Genomic DNA, 21,327 nt, shown 5'->3' with positions numbered 1-21,327 from the left:
CCGCTAAAATATGTGACACGCTCTTATGGCTTTACAAACAAGATCTCGTCAGATATTTTTGCGGCCTTTGTTGTATAACATATTATTGCAGGTGCACCTTAAAAAGTACCGATTTGACCCCTATGTACGTGTAGTAAAAGTAGTGGCTTCAGAGAATATACACTGATTTAAACATTCACGATTTCTTCTATTATAGTAGAGCTTAGGCTGGGTAAAGCGTTACAATTTGGTGCCGTGACCAGGATATAAAATTAATAATAATATATTGTTATTATATTAAACATTCACGATTTACATTTATATTAGATACACATTATTAAGTTGTAATCACGTATTTAAAATCGTAACTACTGAGATCAATATAAAATAACCCAGTAGGTATATTGATATCTCATCCTTTATTTATACTGGCTCTGTCCAACTTATCCTATATACGAGCCGGCCTCGCTTAGCGATATTTCTTTAACGATACCCTTATAATGACGTACGTCATCTAGAAAAGTTTTTCATATATCTCATATCCTGACTAATATTGCGGCTGGTTTATTCGAACTTCTAGATATGGAGTTGGTTTTATTTGTTATCACTTGCGTTGTATCTCGCTCATACTTAATTAATTTTAAACATACGCACATGAAAGTGCAGATGGCGGACTTAATGCCAGAAGGCATTCTCTACCAGTCATGGGCTAACTAAACTGAAAGATTGAGTTGGTGCAGTTTGGTTAAGTAACATTTTTAACACAAAATTATACATAATGTATTTATTTGAGTTATACTCGTACAACATTTTGGTACAGTTAATCATTTGTGTAACTGTACCAAAATGTTGTAACGTGTGTTTTACGTATTATTATTATCTTTCTTGTTTATATAAATTATTAGTATAGGTAAGCTTGTTTGGTAACGTGCGGTATTATGAACCTAATAAAAAAAACTTATGGTGGGCCATATTAGCCCATAAGTATTTTAAATATTCCAAGTTTCGATTGCGGCGCACTATTCTAAATTTTATTCAATTCATTTAATTACTCTCTTTTGTTTCAATTAATGTTCTATTTAAATGAAATATCACTTTCATCTTTGTAGGTAGCAACATTTAAAAAGTAGCAAAATGAAAATAAAATGACAACAATTTGCGTAAAGGTCAAAGCAATCCACATAAATTTTGAGGAATACTGAGTGGGATGGACAGAACTCAGGACACAGGAATAAATGTCACCATTCGGGAATAAAATTAATCTAGATTAATATTTCAAAGGATAATTTATTTTGTAGCTGTGTATTACCGGATTACTTAATTAGTGAAATAAACTCTTCGAGCTTTAAAATGTCATTTGTTATTTTTATTGCCTATTTATTTTACGTCTCTACCAACTCTGTAGAGTAAAACAAGTCTTAAAATGAGCACTCTTTCAGTATGTTTACCTACTCGTACAGTCAGCAGCAGAAGTTGCTAAGCGGGCGAGATGTTCAAAATTACCTTGACACGCTCTTATTCTCTTAACAATAAAGTCGCGTCAAGATCATTTTGAATACCTCGCCCGCTTAGCAACTTCTGCTGCTGACTGTACGTTCAAATGTTATGTTAATGAGTCTACTGAAGGAGATTGGAGGACTAATCTGCTGCTGCTAGTGTTACAAACGTTAGCTTAGCAAACAAAGGAGCTAACGCAGCTTACTTGGGGGCCAATTCAAACGTACGAAAGATAACAAAATGACATAATTTTGTTATCAAAATGTAAGAAACTCGAATTGACCTCTTGGTTGATTTCTGTAAGAATGTGCTATACTTAACTTTAATTTATTCCAGTTATCATTTGTTATTTTACACCTAGTTAATAATAAGACATTTTAAAAAAACAGCTAAAGAAATCCCTAGAAACCCATAGAAGTGACCGATTGACCGATTTTTCCTTAAGAATTGACGACAGTTCCTTATACGTAAATTATATTGTAGCTACGAGTATAGTTACAGCTAGCAGTTGTTGATGTTATTGACCGTTTGGTCGTTCCCTCCGTCAATTTCACCCCATGTCGCTTGGGTGCGACAAAAGCATTAGCTTGGCCACCGTGATTCATGGCCTTCCACTTTGACAAGCTTTGTTTAATGATTTCGGGTCGCGATGGTTATTTATAATGTCTAACAGAGGTTTTGGATTACATGTTACTGGTTGGATTGGGTGACTCGATGTTAAAAGGTTTAGGTACACATTTTGGGTCATTGAATAATTTTACGGTTTAGACTCACTTGTTTTAAGTCACTCGCGCGACAAGGTTCGGAGAGCCTAGGTACAGTACGCGATACACGGCCGCCGTGAACGCTGCTCGCACTGTTAGTGCTTGAAATAAGTTTTTGGCAAAAATTTCATTTTTGGTACAAGCTTTTATCGCTGACTGTACTTTTCTTGCGACAGACAACTAATACCCATCGAGACAATTCTAAAAACCACTAACACAATTAGGTTGCGTTGTTTCATCACAGAGTTCCTATGGCCACCTCCTGTCTCCATCATCAGATCAGCTTGATGGTACCATAATATTGCATTGTCATCCGATTTATACGAGCATGAAAAATTTCAGCTCAATCAGAAACCGGGAAGTGGATCAAATTTAACTTGCAAGACAGACAGACAATGGTCGGGTTAAACTAAATAAAAGCTTGTAAAAAGGAGACCCAAAGCCCTCCGAAACATGTCGCGCGAGTGACTTAAAACAAAAGAGTCTAAAACCGTAAAATTATTCAATGTTAGTGTTTCACACTAGTTTAAATTCGATTTTGGGTAATGTCCATCAGGTCTAAATATCTTATTACTAGTGGCTCTGTGAGTTGTAGACCTCGCGAGGATAGCTTTGAACTGAAAAATGTATGGCTTCGCTATTTTGAAAAACTTCCAAAAACTAAATCGACAACTGAAAATTGGTCACCGAACCTGCTCACAAAATTTCAAGAGAATCAGTCATACCAAAAAAAATCAGTACTTATATCAAATATTAAATTCTAAAACAAACACGTAGACTCTATTCAGAAAGATAGAGTCGTGGAATGTATTGGGCCCCATACAGTCCACGACTCTTCTCTTTCCGCACAGACTCTACCGGAGGTCGTTATTTACTTTTTATATATTAAGTACATTTTCTGATAAGGAGACAACACTAAAGAATACTTTCAGAAAATCAGTAGCATTCGAGTGAGACCGGATCTTTTAATATTCATTTGCTTCAGTGTACGGTACAGATAAATCTCTGTCGTAGATTACGCGAAATGTAATTAAATAAATGGCTTGGAATCTGCGGCATCTTCTTGTGGCATTAAGTTAAATGTATAAAGATCCCATCGAATTTGTTTGCATTTTGTTACAAAACGTTTTTACAAGGTGAAAGGTAATAAAATTGATGATGGTCGGAAAATCTGTACGTTGATGGACGTCTAAAGAAATATTCTAAAAGAATACAAAAGACTAGATACCCAATTAAATGAGAATGTCTTGAAATAACTCTGTTTTAATTGCGTTACACACAATTTTAACATACATACATACACATATATCACGCCTATTTCCCGGAGGGGTAGGCAGAGACCACGGATTTCCACTTGCTACGATTCTGATATACCTCTTTCGCTTTCTTCACATTCATAACACTCCTCATACATACTCGCCGGTTTAGGGTGCTCTTGACCTGGCCTTTCTTCAGGATTTCCCCAATCTGATCAGAAAAAGTCTGCCGAGGTCTACCCCTTCCAACTCCCACTTCCACTTCTCCCTCATACACTCTCTTTGTCAGCCTTCTTTCACTCATTCTTTCCACATGTCCAGACCATCTCAACATACCTTTCTCAATTTTTGTCACTACATCTACATTCAGTCCACACTTTTCCCACAACACACAAACACACAATTTTAAAAGTAAAAAAAAACACATCAGAAGAAAAACTTCTTCCTCGCGTCCCTGCATTTTGCCACGGCTCATGGGAGCCTGGAGCCTGCTTGACACCTAATAACCCCATGCCCCCCCCCCACACAAATAAATTTCTATGCTGGGGGCTCAGTGACCTCTGCAGCTGACCGTACCTATACATAATACTTTTGGAAAACGTTTATTTTTATCATTAAATGTGACCGCTTTGCTAGCTACTTAAGCATTTTAAAAGGGTAATTGGGATCCTTGCCCAGGATCACAAAGTTTGTTGAAGCCCAGCAAAGCTACGGACGGCAGGTGATACTATAATTAAATAGCAACTCCATCCAACGACAAAGTCAACAATGTCAAAGCGTTCCGAGGTTTTGATATATAAAATATCTCAGTTTTTTTCAACTTGCTCAGTTTCACTTCAAAAGAATGTAACATAGTTTTAGTATCTTTGTGTTGTGCATGTTTGGTTTTTGGAGTGCCGATGAGAAAAAGTTTTAACAATGCTATTGGTATAACGCCTACTTGTGTTGGACCTTAATGAACATCAGTTACGAATAAAAGTTAAGTTCATTAAATTTGATCGTCGTATTAGTGGTGAATATTATTATTATTTTATTAGCCTGTTATAGTTATTATTTATTAAGCTAGGATTTTGAAAATGAAATAATTTATGGATAACGAGTTCTTGGTTTGATTTTAATCATGGCTGTGAAATAAAAAGCTTCAAAAGATTTGTTACAATTGTCATTCTTCTTTCTTGCCGTTCCCTCTTCTCTTCTTGAAATTTATCAGCTAAAAAGCTACCTACGTGTGTTAATTTTACAACTAAAGATAGTGAAATCTTTTTAAAATAGTAAAATGTAAAACTACTACTTTCCTTTCAAGTGCCGGGCTTTTTTACACCGGTAGGTACGTCGCGCGTCGCTAAAGCAGGCTACAATTAATAAGCTCGTAATAAATTTATACCAAGTTACTAACCTAAAACACGTTGAAGACTTAATAATAGGCCTTCAAAACTCAATGTTTGGAGCAACATTCGAACTTGAGAAATCTAAACTTGATTTTATATTGATTTCTCATTACAAGCCATCCTTAGTCTTGGTCTTACCTGCTCAGACATTAGTGCGGAAACATTTACCAAATCAAGTTGATTTTAGAGATAATACGACTGTCGGTTGTTATGAAGACGTACAAAATGTTAACTTTTAGACACGTGTACTTACACGTAAACCCGTGTTTAAAATAATTTTAAAGTTAAAAATAACTATGAATTTTAATGATTAAATTTGTGTCCATTTCCAATACTTGTAGAAGAGATAGACAAGGTTATAATTATTATTATAGCCAAATAAAAATTAATGGTCGTGAATTATTATAATAACTTTGTTCATATGTTGTGAAGTATGACCGAACATAATTTATGAAAGCGATGTGATATATCTTTGACATTTATTTTTATTTTATGCTATGTTTTAAATTATTGACGGGACATTCAACCGGATTATTTCAAACATACTTTTAGACAGTCGATTTTTAAATAATATCGTGTTTTCGGTTCGTTATGCTCGCTTAAAAAAATAAGCAACGGAATATACGATTGTCTTTTCCATGTCTGAGCCTCTAATCTAATACTGAATCAACTATTAAAAATACTCGAGTTAAACCAAGAAAAGACTTCAGAGATTTTGACAGCTCACGCAGAGCAGGAGTTATTTTAAACGTCAAACTTCTATGAAATTATGCAGATTTTTACTGGTCTAACTTAAGCCATCAAACTTGTCGTAGTAATTTCATAAAAGCGTTCAAAGAATGAGGTCACAGATGATTAACAAGCTGGTCAGCATCGATTGAAGGCTGCACGGCTCAGGCTTACGTGCGCCACGCAACCGTGGAAGCAGATTGAAAAAATACGATTTATTATTATATTTTCATTCAAAAATAGGTATTTAATTGAACTAATTGAAGACCTCTTTGTAAAATACATGTACAGTAAGGACCAAGCGCAAAAACTTGGTATATTTACATAAAATGTTAGAACATAATAATTATTATATAAGAAATGAAAACCTATAGGCATATCGCCATTCAACATGCCTTGCGTCGTGACATGCCTTGGTAATGCGGCTAGTGTGATGGGCACCTTTGCGCAGGGGACGACTCGAGGGGGACTTTTTGACTAGGCTTAAGCTTAAGATTGAGATCTCACTTATCCAGGTTTCACTGTAATATTTAAAACTTTCGCGTTTTAAACACATATTAATTCGCGTTAAGTTATACACGGTGTAACATGAAGAAACCGAATAATTATAACCACGCATTTCTGAGGTCAAAAAAAGAAAAAAATGTGTATGAGTTTAGGTTAATTTCGCAAAAAAAATATTTTTTTTTGTTGTTTTTTCAATTTTTTGAATGTATTTGTACATAAAAAATAAATGTTATTGGTAAACATGTTACTTAAAATTGATATTTACATTTTTTTTCGTAAAACCTTCTTTGGTCAAAGTGTTACTTGTTACTTTTTGACATCTATCAATAAGGATATTTAGACTACGTCCCATAGCAGCAACATTACCATCAAAAAAGCCTTTTACATTATGTAAAAAAAAGTTTATAGGAGATTTTTGTCTCTAAATGTGATCTAAATGATATGACGCTGTTAAAATTATTCGGTTTACTCATGTTACACCGTGTATAGTCTTAAGTTATAATTTTGTACTGTTTATTTGAAATAAAATTAAATAGAAAAAGCCCTAATAAAAGCGCTTATATGCTTAATAGGCATATCTATGGTATCCGTTTACCTATATGTTGAACTAATAATGGGAGACCTCTTTGATCAAATTTAATCCGATTGGCGTGGTTTGTTCTCCTGTGTTTGGTAGAGAGCACTAAATAACTGTGGCTCTAATAAAGAGGGATACTAGTCTCGTGCAACACACTTGACTTGTACCCCCTTTTCACTAGAAAGACGGTTATGTTTTCGAGCTAATATGTTTCTGAACTAAGTTTTAATACGACTCAATATGTGCGAAAATGTGTAGTGGCATAATTGATAATGAACAGCGGTTTTGGATCAAAAGACATACTAGGTCCGATAATGATAAATTTTGATCTTTTACACCGGGCCCGCGAGTTTTCCGAAAGATTTTAACCACCGTATTAGGCATATGTAGGATTATGTTTCTTGCGACAGTCGTATAATTTCTTTTGAAGCTCTTTTTTTGGTGTTGTTACGTACATATAATACATGGACTCTATAAGAAAAAGAAATACATTTTCAATCCTCAACAAATATGATTTCAATAACCTTCGTGTTAAACCTTAATACCTAGTCACATCGAATTAAACTCAAAACTAAACCAACAAATCCCCGTAAAGCGGTTAAACAGCTTTACATTTCTCAGTGACGATGATTACTTGTAGACCTCGTAGTTGACTGCCAACTTGGGGCCCGATTCGGATTTTGAAATAGACATCTATTAGACATCTTTTAGACATCACCACGATAACGATGTTTAAGATCTAACCTGTCAAATTTGTCATTTGCGCGATTCTGGGAATACTCTTGAACGATTTCCACAGGATATGACTTAGAGATCCAATTCACATCTAATAGATATCTTAATCTATCTAACGTAAAAGTGACATTGGTGGCCCGAATTGCAAAAGAGAACTAGTTGATATCTAAACTATAACGTATCTAGAATGGATCTAGTACGTGTCGTCTCTTGTGAATATTTTGAAGTTCGAATACGGCAGTTGCTTAAACAAGCCGACTTAAGTTTAACTCATAAAGTTAAGCTTAGTTCCCTAGGCGCCTATAGTTATTTCACTTTGTTATCTGACTTTGAGTTGATATATTGCTCTCCAGTGAAGAGAAAATGACCTCAGACATTTTGAAAACACTTTTTTCTTAGTTAGGTAGTTCGGAAGTTGGCTTAGGCTTGTGAGTTCTTTTGTTTGCTTTTGCGGACGTGATGCGAGATTCGTTTGTTTTTGTTCAAGAAGTTTTGGTAGTCTTGGTTAGTGTAAATATATAGGCATTTGGTAGTTGGTATTTGGCAGTCAATAAGAGTCAAGTAATCGGGAAATCAATGTTAGCCACATCTAATAAAGCCGATGGGCAATCAGCGGAAATAATTCGTGTAGTCTTGAAAATTGGTTCAGTTATAACTTGTGGTGTTCAGATAAACATACTAAAAGTCCTCGAGGGTAGAGGGTGTGCTGAGGGTGTAGAGAGGGTTGTATCAAACCCTTTTTTCAAAACTACACGAAATATATCATCTTGAGCTATGTCTTTATAATTATGAAATTACATTTATCAAAAGTTGCTAAGATTTGATTTTTTTATCTGTGTGTGTGTGTTTATATTAATATTTATGGATGACCCTGAATTGCATATAATAACGACTAACATCGTTATTTTCTTTTGTTTCAGTTAAAAAAGCGCGTTATGTCGGTATACAAGGTGAGTTACATTTACTTTATAATATTATTTAAGCTACATTTAAATATTATGTTCAAAACATGTATTATATGCCTATTGATTCCCTAATGCGACTAGTTTTTACGACATGGAATGACTCTTCATGGCTAGTAAGATCGCAACCACGACGTTTTGTCATATGACCACTTTAATTTTCTCAAGATTTTCATCAACTTTTCGCGAAGTTAACCATATATAAATGCATTTGGCCGTCTTCTTCTTCATCCTCATCAATGAAACATCAAAGATGGCGTTATAATATAATTTTCTATTCAACAGCAACACAATTCAACACATACGTGACACTCAAACTGCAGAATGTCAAGTCGACGACGGTGACAGTTAAGGGGCCCACACCGTGCTGGGAGCAAGATTTCCTGTTGTAAGTACACGTGCTAAAACGAACTTTAACCATAAAGCTGGAAAGCTCAAATTCCACTGACGACTATTGCAGACAAAGTCGATTGCTAAAGTTCACAATGCTGCGAAAACAGAAATGAACTTTATGTAATAGTTCCTAGGGGAGATTGTTCTTTGGAGTTGATTATTTATACAAGGAATACTATTGCTAAGCAATAGAGGTTTCTGTACAACAGTAGCGAGGTTCTTTGTGGTTCTATAACTATTGAAATGCCTATGATTATACCTTGGGTTTTGAGTTCTATTATACACCGTGTTTTTATTGAATTCCGTTAACTTCGGGGTATGGTTAAGTACGTTTAAGAGAACTAAATGGCATAGTTAATTTTCAAAAATTTTTTTATTATTTTTTGCTTTTTTTGAAAAAAAATTAAGTTTAAAAAGTAATTAAATGTAGGATATAGCGTTGTTGTAACACGGGCATTACATTTAACTCAACCAAACAATTGAAATCTGTGACATATCAATGTCATTTCGAACATCGAGCGACCGAGATTGTATTTAAGTTTAGTAGCAAATGCATGAACTCATTCTAAACACTAATCAATATGTAAACCGGCCCTAAGGCAAGTGTACACGCTTGTAGAGGCCTTAAAGGAAAAAAATAAATTATCGATTATCTCCGAAATGGAGTTAATTAGAATATCGGTGTCTTTGAGAAAGTTACTAGATTTAAGCTCAGGAATGCACTCCTGAAATTAACGGAAATAAAAAAAAACACGGTGTAGAAGCCGGGAAGACTAAGATGAGTATAGGAACAAAATATCGTGTCGAAAGCCAAGACTCATTTTGGGTCGCTGCGCCATTAAGTAAGTACCTAAGTAAGAATTTGTTTTCATACTTTGCTCCACTTAAAAGAAAACTTTTTAGGATAGAGAATTGAATAAAGTTAGTCAGCAGCTGTTAATCTGCCTTTGATTCCAACCGCGATACGCGATTTCCGTAATAGTGTAATGAAATTTTATTAAACACAAAAAAAAATTGTACAATATTCCCAATGTACTTATTTAGGTAACAACTGCAGCCACTAATTCCACTCGAATTGACACTTTACACTTAAAACCCCGCGAACAACTTATTGCATTACGAGTTTAATTCAGTTGACTGGTTCTCGGTATTGAAACTTGGCCAATTCAGCGCTTTAGTTTCACTTGGACGAATTTTCTTGTTAATTATATTTTCACAACCGCAGATAGAAAAGTATAGTTGGTCAAGCAAATCTTGTCAGTAGAAAAAGACGCGATATTCAAATTTTCTATGGGACGATAACCCTTCGCGCCTACATTTGCTTGACCAACTAAATATATAACATTTTATTGGTGTTCGCCGCTTAGACATTAATTATGACAACTGTTAGGGCAATAAATTTTAAGCCTGAATCAAAATGTACTTTAATGACAGGTCTTAAATTCTGTTTGGATTTAAAGAAATGTATACTACTATTATATCTATGTGTTGGCGCCTAGATTACCCCACTACATATGTTGGTGCGAGTATGTAGGGGCGGTACCATAATATATCTTCAATTGTTAATTTAATCAAAGTCTAGTTTCCAGAAATCAACTGGTCTTTACTTCGCACTTTTGCAATATTCGTAGTATTAGTAGTAGTAAACACTATACACAATACACTTTTACAATATTGATAAAGTTATTTCAATTGATAAAGTGTTCAATTGTTTGCCGAACTTGCTTTATAATTTTACCAAAATAATAAGAAAAAAATATTTAAAAAACAATTTAATAAGCCTAAGCATAGCACAATTTTCCGAGAAGTCCATTTTATGGTTATATATATGGACGTTGAACATTCGAATAGTTGTTACGTTAGATCGTTAACCAGGTTTTTTATTAAGTATAAAATAGTAGTCTCAAATAATAATAGTTAAAAAGCTCTAATAATAAACCCGACTGCCATTGTATGGGAATGCACGCCGACTGCATGCTAACTGCAACGTCGGCGTGCAGTTCCCATACAAGTTGCAGTCGGGATGCAGTCTGTCTGTACCAGCCCTTACACTTTTTACTCGGTTATACCGGATGTGGCCTGTAACATGAGCAAAAAATTAAACTGTAGACTGTACTCCTCATACTGACCAACATTTGTTCAGCGACTTTTAAAAATAACTTGTGATTTGATTTTTAATACACTTTTAAGTGTTTTCTTTTATTTATTTTATTATTTATTTATTTTGTTATGTTTAAGGCGTGACAAGCAACGTCAATCACAATGATATGGCGTGGCGATGGCGTCCATTGAAGATAATATTTATTTTGTATGAAAAATAGGGAGTCTAAATACTTCGTAATTTTTAAAAGTTGTTGAACAAAAGATGTCACCGTTTGAGGAATACAATCTATGTTTTAATTATTTGCTCGTGTTACGGGCCACACCCGTTATTATAACGTGTAGACGCCTTGCTCTGATATACCATCGTGATTTGGAGCATGTGCCACCTTAAATGATAAAAGCCTCATAAAACTACAATCTTTATATGAAGATAAGTCATTCTGGGCCTAAAAATAGTCTGGTCGGTTATATAAAGTAACAGATTGTTAGGGGAATGAAGGTTACGTGACAGGGATTGCAATTTTTTCTAACCAGAGAGGCTACCGCGAAAACCGAAATTCGTAAATTGCGGGTATCTCTCGGGGTCTCTTTTACTCCAATGAAGGCGTAATTAGAGTGACAGAGAAAAATCCCCGCAGTTTGCGAACTTCGATTTTCGCGGTTATAGCCCAGATGGGATCTCTGAAAATGGACGTGTGTTTATAGCAAGCGCTTTATTGTCTTTTAAATTGGTTTTTCACATTTGATCCCGTATGTTAAGAGCCAACAGGAGTGGTCATTTCTACATACAAAGGTACTCGACTCATCGACTGTTTCCTCCTTGGTTTTTGAAGCTAGAGCAATGATTTTTAACATAGATTAATATTGTCAATATCTGACTCGGACCGATTTGTTTTTTTGATATTTTTGTTTTTTAAGGCGCTAGATCCCTTCAAAAATGGCCAAAATGGCCTAATTGACTATGCTGCAACGAGAGCCGTGGTATTCAAAACTGATATCAATTTTATTACGTAGTCAAAAAAGCAAAACAGTCCGACGCAGATAATTTCATAATCATTTAGATTTCCAAATTTGGTTACGATTGGTTAAGTTTTACTGACTAATGTTTTAATTTGAGGCAAAATACCTAAACATTTCCGAACTTCAAATATTTACATTATTAAATGTACTAGGAAAATTTGATAAAAGTAAAATTTTGATGTGTGGCGATAGAAAAAACAAACGATCGAACACCACGAAAGTGACAAAATTAAACAAAGGTTGCTAAGTTAATCATTTTTAAATTCACAAAACTGTCGTGCAGTTATTTTCGTGTTCCCCACACACGTTGTTTTACTGTACACTCGCCATCAGATATATCGGAGCGGCCAAGGTGCTCACAAATATCTGAGCACGCCTCTATTGTCAAGGCGCTAGAGTGCTTTTTCAGATATTGTGAATACCTTGGCCGCTCCGATATATCTGATGACGACTGTACCTACCTACTCTGTAATTTGCAGACAATGTGAGCATCGGAAAATCCGCAGGAATTCGGTTGAAAATCGAGCGCCGACAGAAAGCAGCTAATTGTCCCTATTGAGACCCGGTCTAAAACGAGAGCTTAATTCGCTGGTGAAATAATTGGTCAGCATAAAACAATCGATTATTTAAAGGCTAATTGGCAGTAAAGTAAGTGGTTGACAGCAACCAAATTATAGATTTTCATACTTTTAAATGGTGGTGGTTTTAAATTAGGCATCTGTTTGTGAAGGGTTTGTAGACCTTTTACCTTTTGTTACACAGTTCGTCGGGGTCTTGGTGGAAGGTTAGATGTTCGGGTTGAAAATTGTCGATGAAAGCTTTTGTTCCTACGTGGATGTGGAGGAGATATTTTGTTCAGAATGGGGCGCTAGAGGGACATATTTGACTACCGGTCAGGCCTAGTGGGTAATGACCCTGCCTGCGAAGCCGATGGTCCTGGGTTCGAATCCCAGTAAGGGCATTTATTTGTATGATGACACAGATATTTGTTCCTGAGTCATGGGTGTTTTCTATGTATTTGTATAGTATATATATCGTTGTCTAAGTACCCACAACACAAGCCTTCTTGAGCTTACTGTGGGACTTAGTCAATCTGTGTAAGAATGTCCTATAATATTTATTTATATAACACTGATAATTTGGCATAAATTGAATTATTATTTTAATTCCAGGAATCAATAATGAATACCAACCAAACAAACTCTAAGTACTTAATCGAATTCTAGCTTAGCTAGATAATGAGGCAATAAATTTGGATCATTTTAAAGCCTTACCTTTCTCTGGGACTGTTATCATAGGCCTTTAAATCCCGACGAGAATATATTTCTTTTTATACGGTTCGGCGTAATCTTTAGCAATATTTTGTAACCATCGAGATCTCAATTCACTTAAACTCTCGCGTTTTATAGGTACCTGTAATACGACCAAAAAATTTAACTGTAGGCTGTACTCATCATACCGACCAACATTTGTTCAGCAACGTTTAAAAATAACTTGTGGAAATTAAAATATTACTTTGTTAATCCGCGTAAAAGATAACGTGCTAGTCAATCAGTGCTAACCCGTTATACTTAGTTACTTAATAACTTGTGGTTTGATTTTTAATACACTTTAAAGTTTATTTTGTAAAAGTTTGTATTGCGAATTTTGTTATGTTTAAGGCATGACAAGCAACGTCAATCACAACGATATGGCCTGGCGATGGCGTCCATTAAAGATAATATTTATTTAGTATGAAAAATAGGGAGTCTAGATACTTCATAATTTTGAAAAGTTGTTGAAAAAAAGTGTCACCGTTGGAGGAGTACAATCTATGTTTTAATTATTTGCTCATGTTACAGGCCACACCCGGTATACACAGTATCTGGGAGACAGACCGTTGCTCGGAAAACATAAAAACTCAATAATTAGCGCTTTCCTAGAGATAAGACCTAGGCTAGATCAATTTTTCGCCCCCGAATACCCCCATCAAAACCCTTCCTACGTAACTGTCACATTTTTGACGTAAAATGCTTAAACATGGCAACAATATAGTATGGATTTTTTTTCAGTTCCATTTTATTTAATTTATACTATTTTATGTCGCACTATAAGTTATTTCTCCTGCACCCTCATGTCATGTAGAAATTTGACATAAGTCACCTTGAAACTCCCCGCCTCGCCCCGCCCCGCGAACTTCCCTTAAAGTTATCAAAACAAACTAATTTTTGGGTCAGTAGGTAAGCTGATAAAATGTTTTTGCTCGTCGGCTCCACGCCTTTAGTTTGTTTACGATCATAGCGTAAAACGTAGCGTAAGCGCACAATGTAAAATTATTTGTCAGTATATTGACTTCCCTTGTAAAAGTATGAAAAACAAATCCTTCACAACTCGGTTTCGGTGACAGTAAAACTTCACTGATTGTACACTGACAAATTTTGCTTTATATTGATATAAACATAAAATTTGCATTTAAATTATGTTTAGAACAAAATAACATTCTAGTAATCTCAACAAATATGTGCAATAGGTACTAATTTATCTTTAGATATCACAATGTTTATTTTTTAAGTACATAGGTAAAACTTTACAATTATAATTATGTTATTAGTTATAACATACCGGTTATGGCCTATAACACGAGCAAATAATTAAAGCATAGATTGTGCTCCTCAAACGGTGACACTTTTGTTCAACAACTTTTAAAAATTATGAAGTATTTAGACTCCCTATTTTTCACACAAAATAAATATTACCTTCAATGGACGCCATCGCCACGCCATATCATTGTGATTGACGTTGATTGTCACGCCTTAAACATAACAAAATTCGCAATACATTGCGTCTTAGAATAAACTTTAAAGTGTATTTATTTAAAATCAATTTTTAAAAGTTGCTGAACTGTATTTCTTAAGTTGGTCAGTATGAGGAGTACAGCCTACAGTTTAATTTTTTGCTCGTATTACAGGCCACACCCGGTATACCTATATACACACAATAACATCCTACCAATGCCTAATGGTAAGGCACCCTTGACGAAACATGTTCGTCCCTTAGAAGGGACGCCTAACTACATGTACACGTCAAGGCGGCCAAAGGCCCTGACAGCTACCCCTCTCAGAGCTTTTTCATATGACTAACAGAAGTACCTACTCTGTAAAACTAGTATAAATGCTCCCCAAACCGCGTATTTCTTAAGCATCTAGGGGCCTCATTTACTTTGGTCTATGCTAGACAAGAGCTGAGTAAGTGAGAGGTATAGAAGGCCAGCTGCTTGCGTAGAAATTCGGTCAGGAAATACGGCCAAGATATTTGGCGCGACGCCAAAGGGATATTTAACATTATCTTTACCGTCGTAACTCTTTTGGTTTCACTTCAGTTACGGAACTAGGTAGTTCTCGGAGTATTGATTTGTGTATAATCTTGTTAGGTTCTAGTAACATTGAACGATATTAAGATGATATACAGGCTTTGGTATTGTAAGAGCATTAAGTTTAATATTACACTATAACGAATAAAAGATGATGACAAAACATTATTATTTACCTATTAGTAAACGTCTTAGATTTAAGTACTATTATTTTGGTGGGTCTAAATGTAAATGTATTCCTGATGTATCGTGCATTAATTCTGTTAACTTTTTATTCCTCAAAATTGATCAGAGTTTCGTCCACCAATCGGCCATGATCAAAAACACGAATGTTTAAGTTTTAAGACCCAATAGGAATTTTTTGTTTGTAGTTAATCGTATAGTTCGTTAACTGTAGTTCAATTCGCGACATTTTGCAGTAGGTAGTTTACTTTTTTTTAAAGTTATTATAACTATATATATAACTAGTATTGCAATGTTTACCCAATTCCTATATTAAATGATACAACCTCAAATATATTCATGACAATTTATAGTCACGGTAATTTTTGAGGCCTATCTACTTGCAGAACACTTTTTTTGAATTTTGATTAATTATCTATGTAACTGTTTCCTTGTACCGTTTTTATGTTTCGTGATATCAATGTATTTGGTCACAGGAATCGTTTATGTCCCCCAGGGAGAACCCAGATCGTGTTCCATGCTGCCCCAATTTAGGGTTTCTGCAATATATTCTTATGAGGAGAGAGCAATTTTGTTTTTGCGAGGCCAAGGATAATGTCGTCAAGATATTATAGCGCCGAAGGTTTGTGTCGTTTCCATCAGCAATCTTCGAAATGAAAAAAAAAATTAAAAGACCACTTCCTCGGAAAAAAGCTGTAACTCTCGGCGATTTAATTGTTAGATCGGGGGCTGGCATCAGGGTGTCACGAGATCGAGTTTTGCCCTAGGCCGGGGGTCTCCAAAATGTTTTTACCTGAGGGCCATATTGCGCCTCAGAAACATTCACGCGGGCCACCGTCGGTTTTTGCGCCGGGGTAGGGTATCTGGTTGCTGCTGTTAGGAACAGTTCCACTCTCAATGAATGCTGAACCCCGCGGGCCGGATTGGAATGCGTCGGGTATGGAGACCCCTACCCTAGGCGGTGAAGTTTAATTCAATAAATTGTTTATGCCGGTCTTCACCTCATTGATCTTAATTATTTTGTTATGTACCTATAGCAAAAAACTGAACGTACGTTTTGTCCACAGTGAAACCAACGACATCAACCAGGGCTTACTAGTAGAGGTGTGGAACAAAGGCGTCATCTGGGACCGGGCGCTCGGCTACCACTACTTGCCTCTCACCTCCGTCGCTTATAACGAGGTGAGTCAGAAAAGGATAGACGATCTGCTGAAATTAACCGTGAATTGCTGATCGAGTTAAAGCATTGTGTTGTATCCGGCCATCTTTGAAGAAAAAGGCTAAGCGATTTCAATTTATAAAAACTATTTTAAGCGTATTGTGTATTGAAATTAAATTTTTAGACCTTGCGTTTTGCTTTAAAATAAGCAGTTTTAACTTACTTTATTTACTATATCAGTGTTGGTAATAGCTATAACTGTTCCAAGTTTTAGGTAGGTATCTATGTCAAACGCTCTGTGAAAAAAAACGCATTTACCTGATTTGCAAGACCAAAGTGATCCCATAAGGGTTCCGTGAACAAAGTTTTGTACGGACACTAAAAATAAATATTTTATAGGTATTGATGATGATGATGATTCTGGTTAATTACTTTTAGCAATTCACTGAAGATTACGAATTTAATGTTCCTCCTAACGAGTTCTAAGCGGTCAAAGTAGGAGCACAGTCTAGTAAAGTATTCACTAAAATCGAATAAATATTATACTAGAAAAGGCAAGTCAGACATTAAAATGAGCCCGATATTCAGCATAATAACTGTCGTTAGATTCGAAACCTCTCAGGTAACCTAATCATTCCAGACAATCGGACAAAAAATTATGAAATCCCTATTTCTTATTTCTTTGTTAGTTTGTTACCTATAGGATATTGAGGGAGATTTTGGAGATCCAGTAAGTGGCTACTTATCCCGTAATGCGGAATATAATGGATTCAGATTGAAAATCTAGTAATGCCAAGTCACTTTAGGCACTGTAATGTAGGTACCTACTTGATCGAGACTAGGTACCTCAATCATAAAAAAAAAAAAATTAAAAAAAAAATATCTTCCCATGCCTACAAAAACAAAATTGGCCATGGTTTTTTTTACTACTACGCAAGTGAAAATTTGAAATTTACGAAAAACTGTCCTAGAAGTGAAAACAATTTTTTGCCCCAAATTAAAAATTTCTAGGCCTGAGAAGATAGCAAATGACTCAACCTATCTGCCCTTTTAATTTGGCAAACGATGTACCAAACACCCTGTATATGTATTATTTATTAATTTAAACTAACATTATCTTCACTCATTGAAATTAAAACGAGATTTTATTGGATCATTTATTCATTTAACTTTAGAAGATGTTCACAGCTGGTCATGTCATATACCTTGCCCACGGATTTGTCAACGACTGGTCTTGTACTGCCACCATCCTACAGTCAGCAGCAGAAGTTGCTAAGCGGGCCAGGTGTTCAAAATGATATTGGCACGACTTTATTGCTAAGAAAATAAGAGCGTGTCAAGGTAATTTTGAACAGCTTGCCCGCTTAGCCACTTCTGCTGCTGACTGTACAAACGGCATCGTTTCGATTGCCAGCTTGATTGGATCTTTTCATTTTGGTCCTTTCCCGATGTATTGTACTGACTGTTAATGTTAAGGGGCTCCCCCACGCCAATGACCTTCGATCTGAATCCCTTAGTTTTCTAATGTTTTTTGTAGCTTATCATATTAACAGCAACGGCTTTAAGCAATATAGTATCCCATATTTACTTTAAAGTTCATTGTCTTTGAGATATTTGGCATCAAAGTTGAACAATTTTAGGCTAAAAAACTGGTTTTCTGGCCATAACTTTTGTGTTTAATTAGTTTAAAATTAAAACCTTGCACACGATTTTCGACGCTTCAAAGACGATCCCAAATATGTAGATTTCGTACATCTAAGATCCTTTACTGCAAACTAGATACGAAAAAAGTGTTTTTTTTGGACAATGTTTAAAAAATTCATAAAAAAATAAGTATAATTTTTTTTCAAAATCCGGTGGACAAAACCGGAGATAAAAGATTGAAGAACCGATAACCGTTTGTCTTATAATTCTATCTGTAGTGCAAAAAAAGGAGATACGATTCAAAACCTGTTAAAAATCGACGAAAACCTCGGGTAGCCCCTTAAATAAATTAATCGTGTCCCAAATTCAAACTTCCACCTTCCAAACAACCAACCAGCTTCACGAACAAATATGTTGTTTTATAAATTAAGTTGAGTTATATTATCCATTGTTTTAACTACCAACTGCTCGTTAAGTTAACATGGTTCAAAGTCTGAGCAAACACTTGATCCAGAACATAACTGAGGGCCTACCGAGAAACACGTTCGACGTGTTGCTTCCCTGTCACACTTGTAAATTCGTACATAAGTGTGACAGGGAGGAACGTCGAACGTGGTTCGCGGTAGGCCTTCTGGCCATTGTGTAGCACAACAATGGTGCCCGAACTTGGTGGAATTGGGAAACCCTTTTAGTTATTCTTATTGGTAAATTAACCAAAATTGTAATGGCCCCTAACAACAGTCAAATTTGATGGGTTTTGTACCAAAATATCTGGTAAGAAAATCAAGGAAGAAAAATACTTTTTGGCACTTTCAGTTAAAACTATTTTAAATATTTAATATTAGGTATTGCTTGAAATATAAGGAAGTAAAAGTAAATCAAAATTACGATATAACTACATAGTGTTAACCAGAGATCTAGTTAGATACGATATAGTAAAGATATGTGACGTCCCACGGATAAAGGTACCTTATGACGGTTGGCGCTTACGCTATTATTAACGCCGCTCCAATATTATTGCGGCGCTATGCAACGTAAGCGCCGACCGTCATAAGGTACCTTTTTCCGTGGAACTTCACTATTTCATATCTAGTTAATCCCTAATTCATTTGTCGAATCGCAGCGCCAGCCGCCATAAGGTACCTTTTGCAGTGAAACGTCACATATCGTTACTATTTCATATCTAGTGAGTCTCTAATTCATTTTCCGAATCGAGCCGGTAGGCTTTACTTAAACGTATTAGGTACCTACATGTATATTGATTGTTATTTTTGGTAACGACTTTCATTTTCATGAATTCATGATTCTACTACTTCTTATATTTACGAAAAACATCGAGGGTGTTTTCAATATTTTGTTCACATAGTCTAATATAAATAACGCGTTTTTTTACTTTGTTTATGATAAATTGATAATAATAATTAATTATGCATACTATTTACTTACATCGTTCGGTAATCAAATTTCATATCACAGTGGCTGATGGCAAGGATATCCCTAAGCATCGAGTTTCCTCCGACGTTGGTTTGGATATCTAACGTACCGTGATTGTTCTGCTTACCTTTCCTATTATTTTAACATTATTCTCGTAAATGTCAGGTTGTTTTCCTGCCTTTGGCCGTTTAAGTTAGGTACCTTAACATTTCATCGGCAACATTTAACCAATACCTTTCAAATCTAATTAGACTGTCCGTGAACTTAATTCCCTAATAGCTAGTTTGCCTTTTCATTTTTAGGGTTCCGTACCCAAAGGGTAAAACGGGACCCTATTACTAAGACTTCGCTGTCCGTCCGTCCGTCCGTCCGTCCGTCCGTCCGTCTGTCACCAGGCTGTATCTCACGAACCGTGATAGCTAGACAGTTGAAATTTTCACAGATGATGTATTTCTGTTGCCGCTATAACAACAAATACTAAAAACAGAATAAAATAAAGATTTAAATGGGGCTCCCATACAACAAACGTGATTTTTGACCAAAGTTAAGCAACGTCGGGAGGGGTCAGTACTTGGATGGGTGACCGTTTTTTTTTTTGCATTTTTTTGTTTTTGTTTTTTTTTTCATTATGGTACGGAACCCTTCGTGCGCGAGTCCGACTCGCACTTGCCCGGTTTTTCTTCGTAAAAAAGCCTCTGGGAACCGCATTGACATTGCTAAGTAACTTTTATATTATTATATTTGAAGTAGAAATCACTATGTATAAAATATTCCCAAAAAAAAAACTTAAATTTTTTGTAGTTGTGTTGCAAGTTATTGCGGTATCGAGTTGTATACCGGGTGCGGCCTGTAATATGAGCAAAAAGTTAAACCGTAGGCTGTACTCCTCATACTGACCAACATGTTCAGCGACTTTTAAAAATGACTTGTGGTTTGATTTTTAATACACTTTAAACTTTATTCTAAGACGCAATGTATATTTTTTAATTTAAGGCGTGACAAGCAACGTCAATCAAAATAATATGGCGTGGCGATGGCGTCCATTGAAGATAATATTTATTTTGTATGAGAAATAGGGTGTCTAAATACTTCACAATTTTTAAAAGTTGTTGAACAAAAGTGTCACCGTTTGAGGAGTACAATCTATGTTTTAATTATTTGCTCGTGTTACAGGCCACACCCGGTATTTTCAAGTCTTTTTACTTTATACAAAACTCCAAACACATTGACATAGTAATACATATTAACTATCGCTAAAACGTCGAAAACGCTGTCGATTTAAAGTAACAGCTAGTATTTCTAATTAAGCAGAAGTAAATGGCAGTTGACTTTGTAAGCATAATTGCCATAGCAAAAACTCGGGGTGGGGTCTACTTTGTGTAAGTTATCAAAGAAAGATTGGCCATAACCTCTAGCCGCCCATTCATCAAACCTTGCCAAGCAAAATGAAATTTTATTTTGTCAACACAAAATTCAAATTAGAATGGCAACCTTTTTATAGGTCTCTGGGCGGCTAGAGGTTAATTAAGTCAAACAATGTAGCACTATCGACGTCCATCGTCGGCTATCGATTATATAATGATGTTTGGAACTTTTATTATAACCTTAACAGAATTAACTCTCAACTTTACATAAATGCCTTTATAAA

The 21,327-nt window shown here is 35.5% G+C and overlaps 1 protein-coding gene across 1 annotated transcript in view; it reads left to right on the top strand.

The window, feature by feature from the left end:
- The window catches only part of LOC134669526 (protein unc-13 homolog B), a 402,107-nt gene that overhangs the window by 76,516 nt on the left and 304,264 nt on the right, over nt 1-21,327 (top strand). Inside the window, exons 2-4 of the mRNA XM_063527129.1 lie at nt 8,353-8,382; nt 8,680-8,782; nt 16,510-16,624. Of these exons, the coding sequence (XP_063383199.1) occupies nt 8,353-8,382; nt 8,680-8,782; nt 16,510-16,624 (248 nt within the window). The remainder of the gene's footprint in view (nt 1-8,352; nt 8,383-8,679; nt 8,783-16,509; nt 16,625-21,327) is intronic.

This window comes from Cydia fagiglandana, chromosome 12, assembly GCF_963556715.1.
Source record: "Cydia fagiglandana chromosome 12, ilCydFagi1.1, whole genome shotgun sequence".
NCBI lineage: Eukaryota > Metazoa > Arthropoda > Insecta > Lepidoptera > Tortricidae > Cydia > Cydia fagiglandana.
Note: the sequence above shows the minus strand (reverse complement) of the source record. Positions and strands in the feature narration are given on the sequence as shown.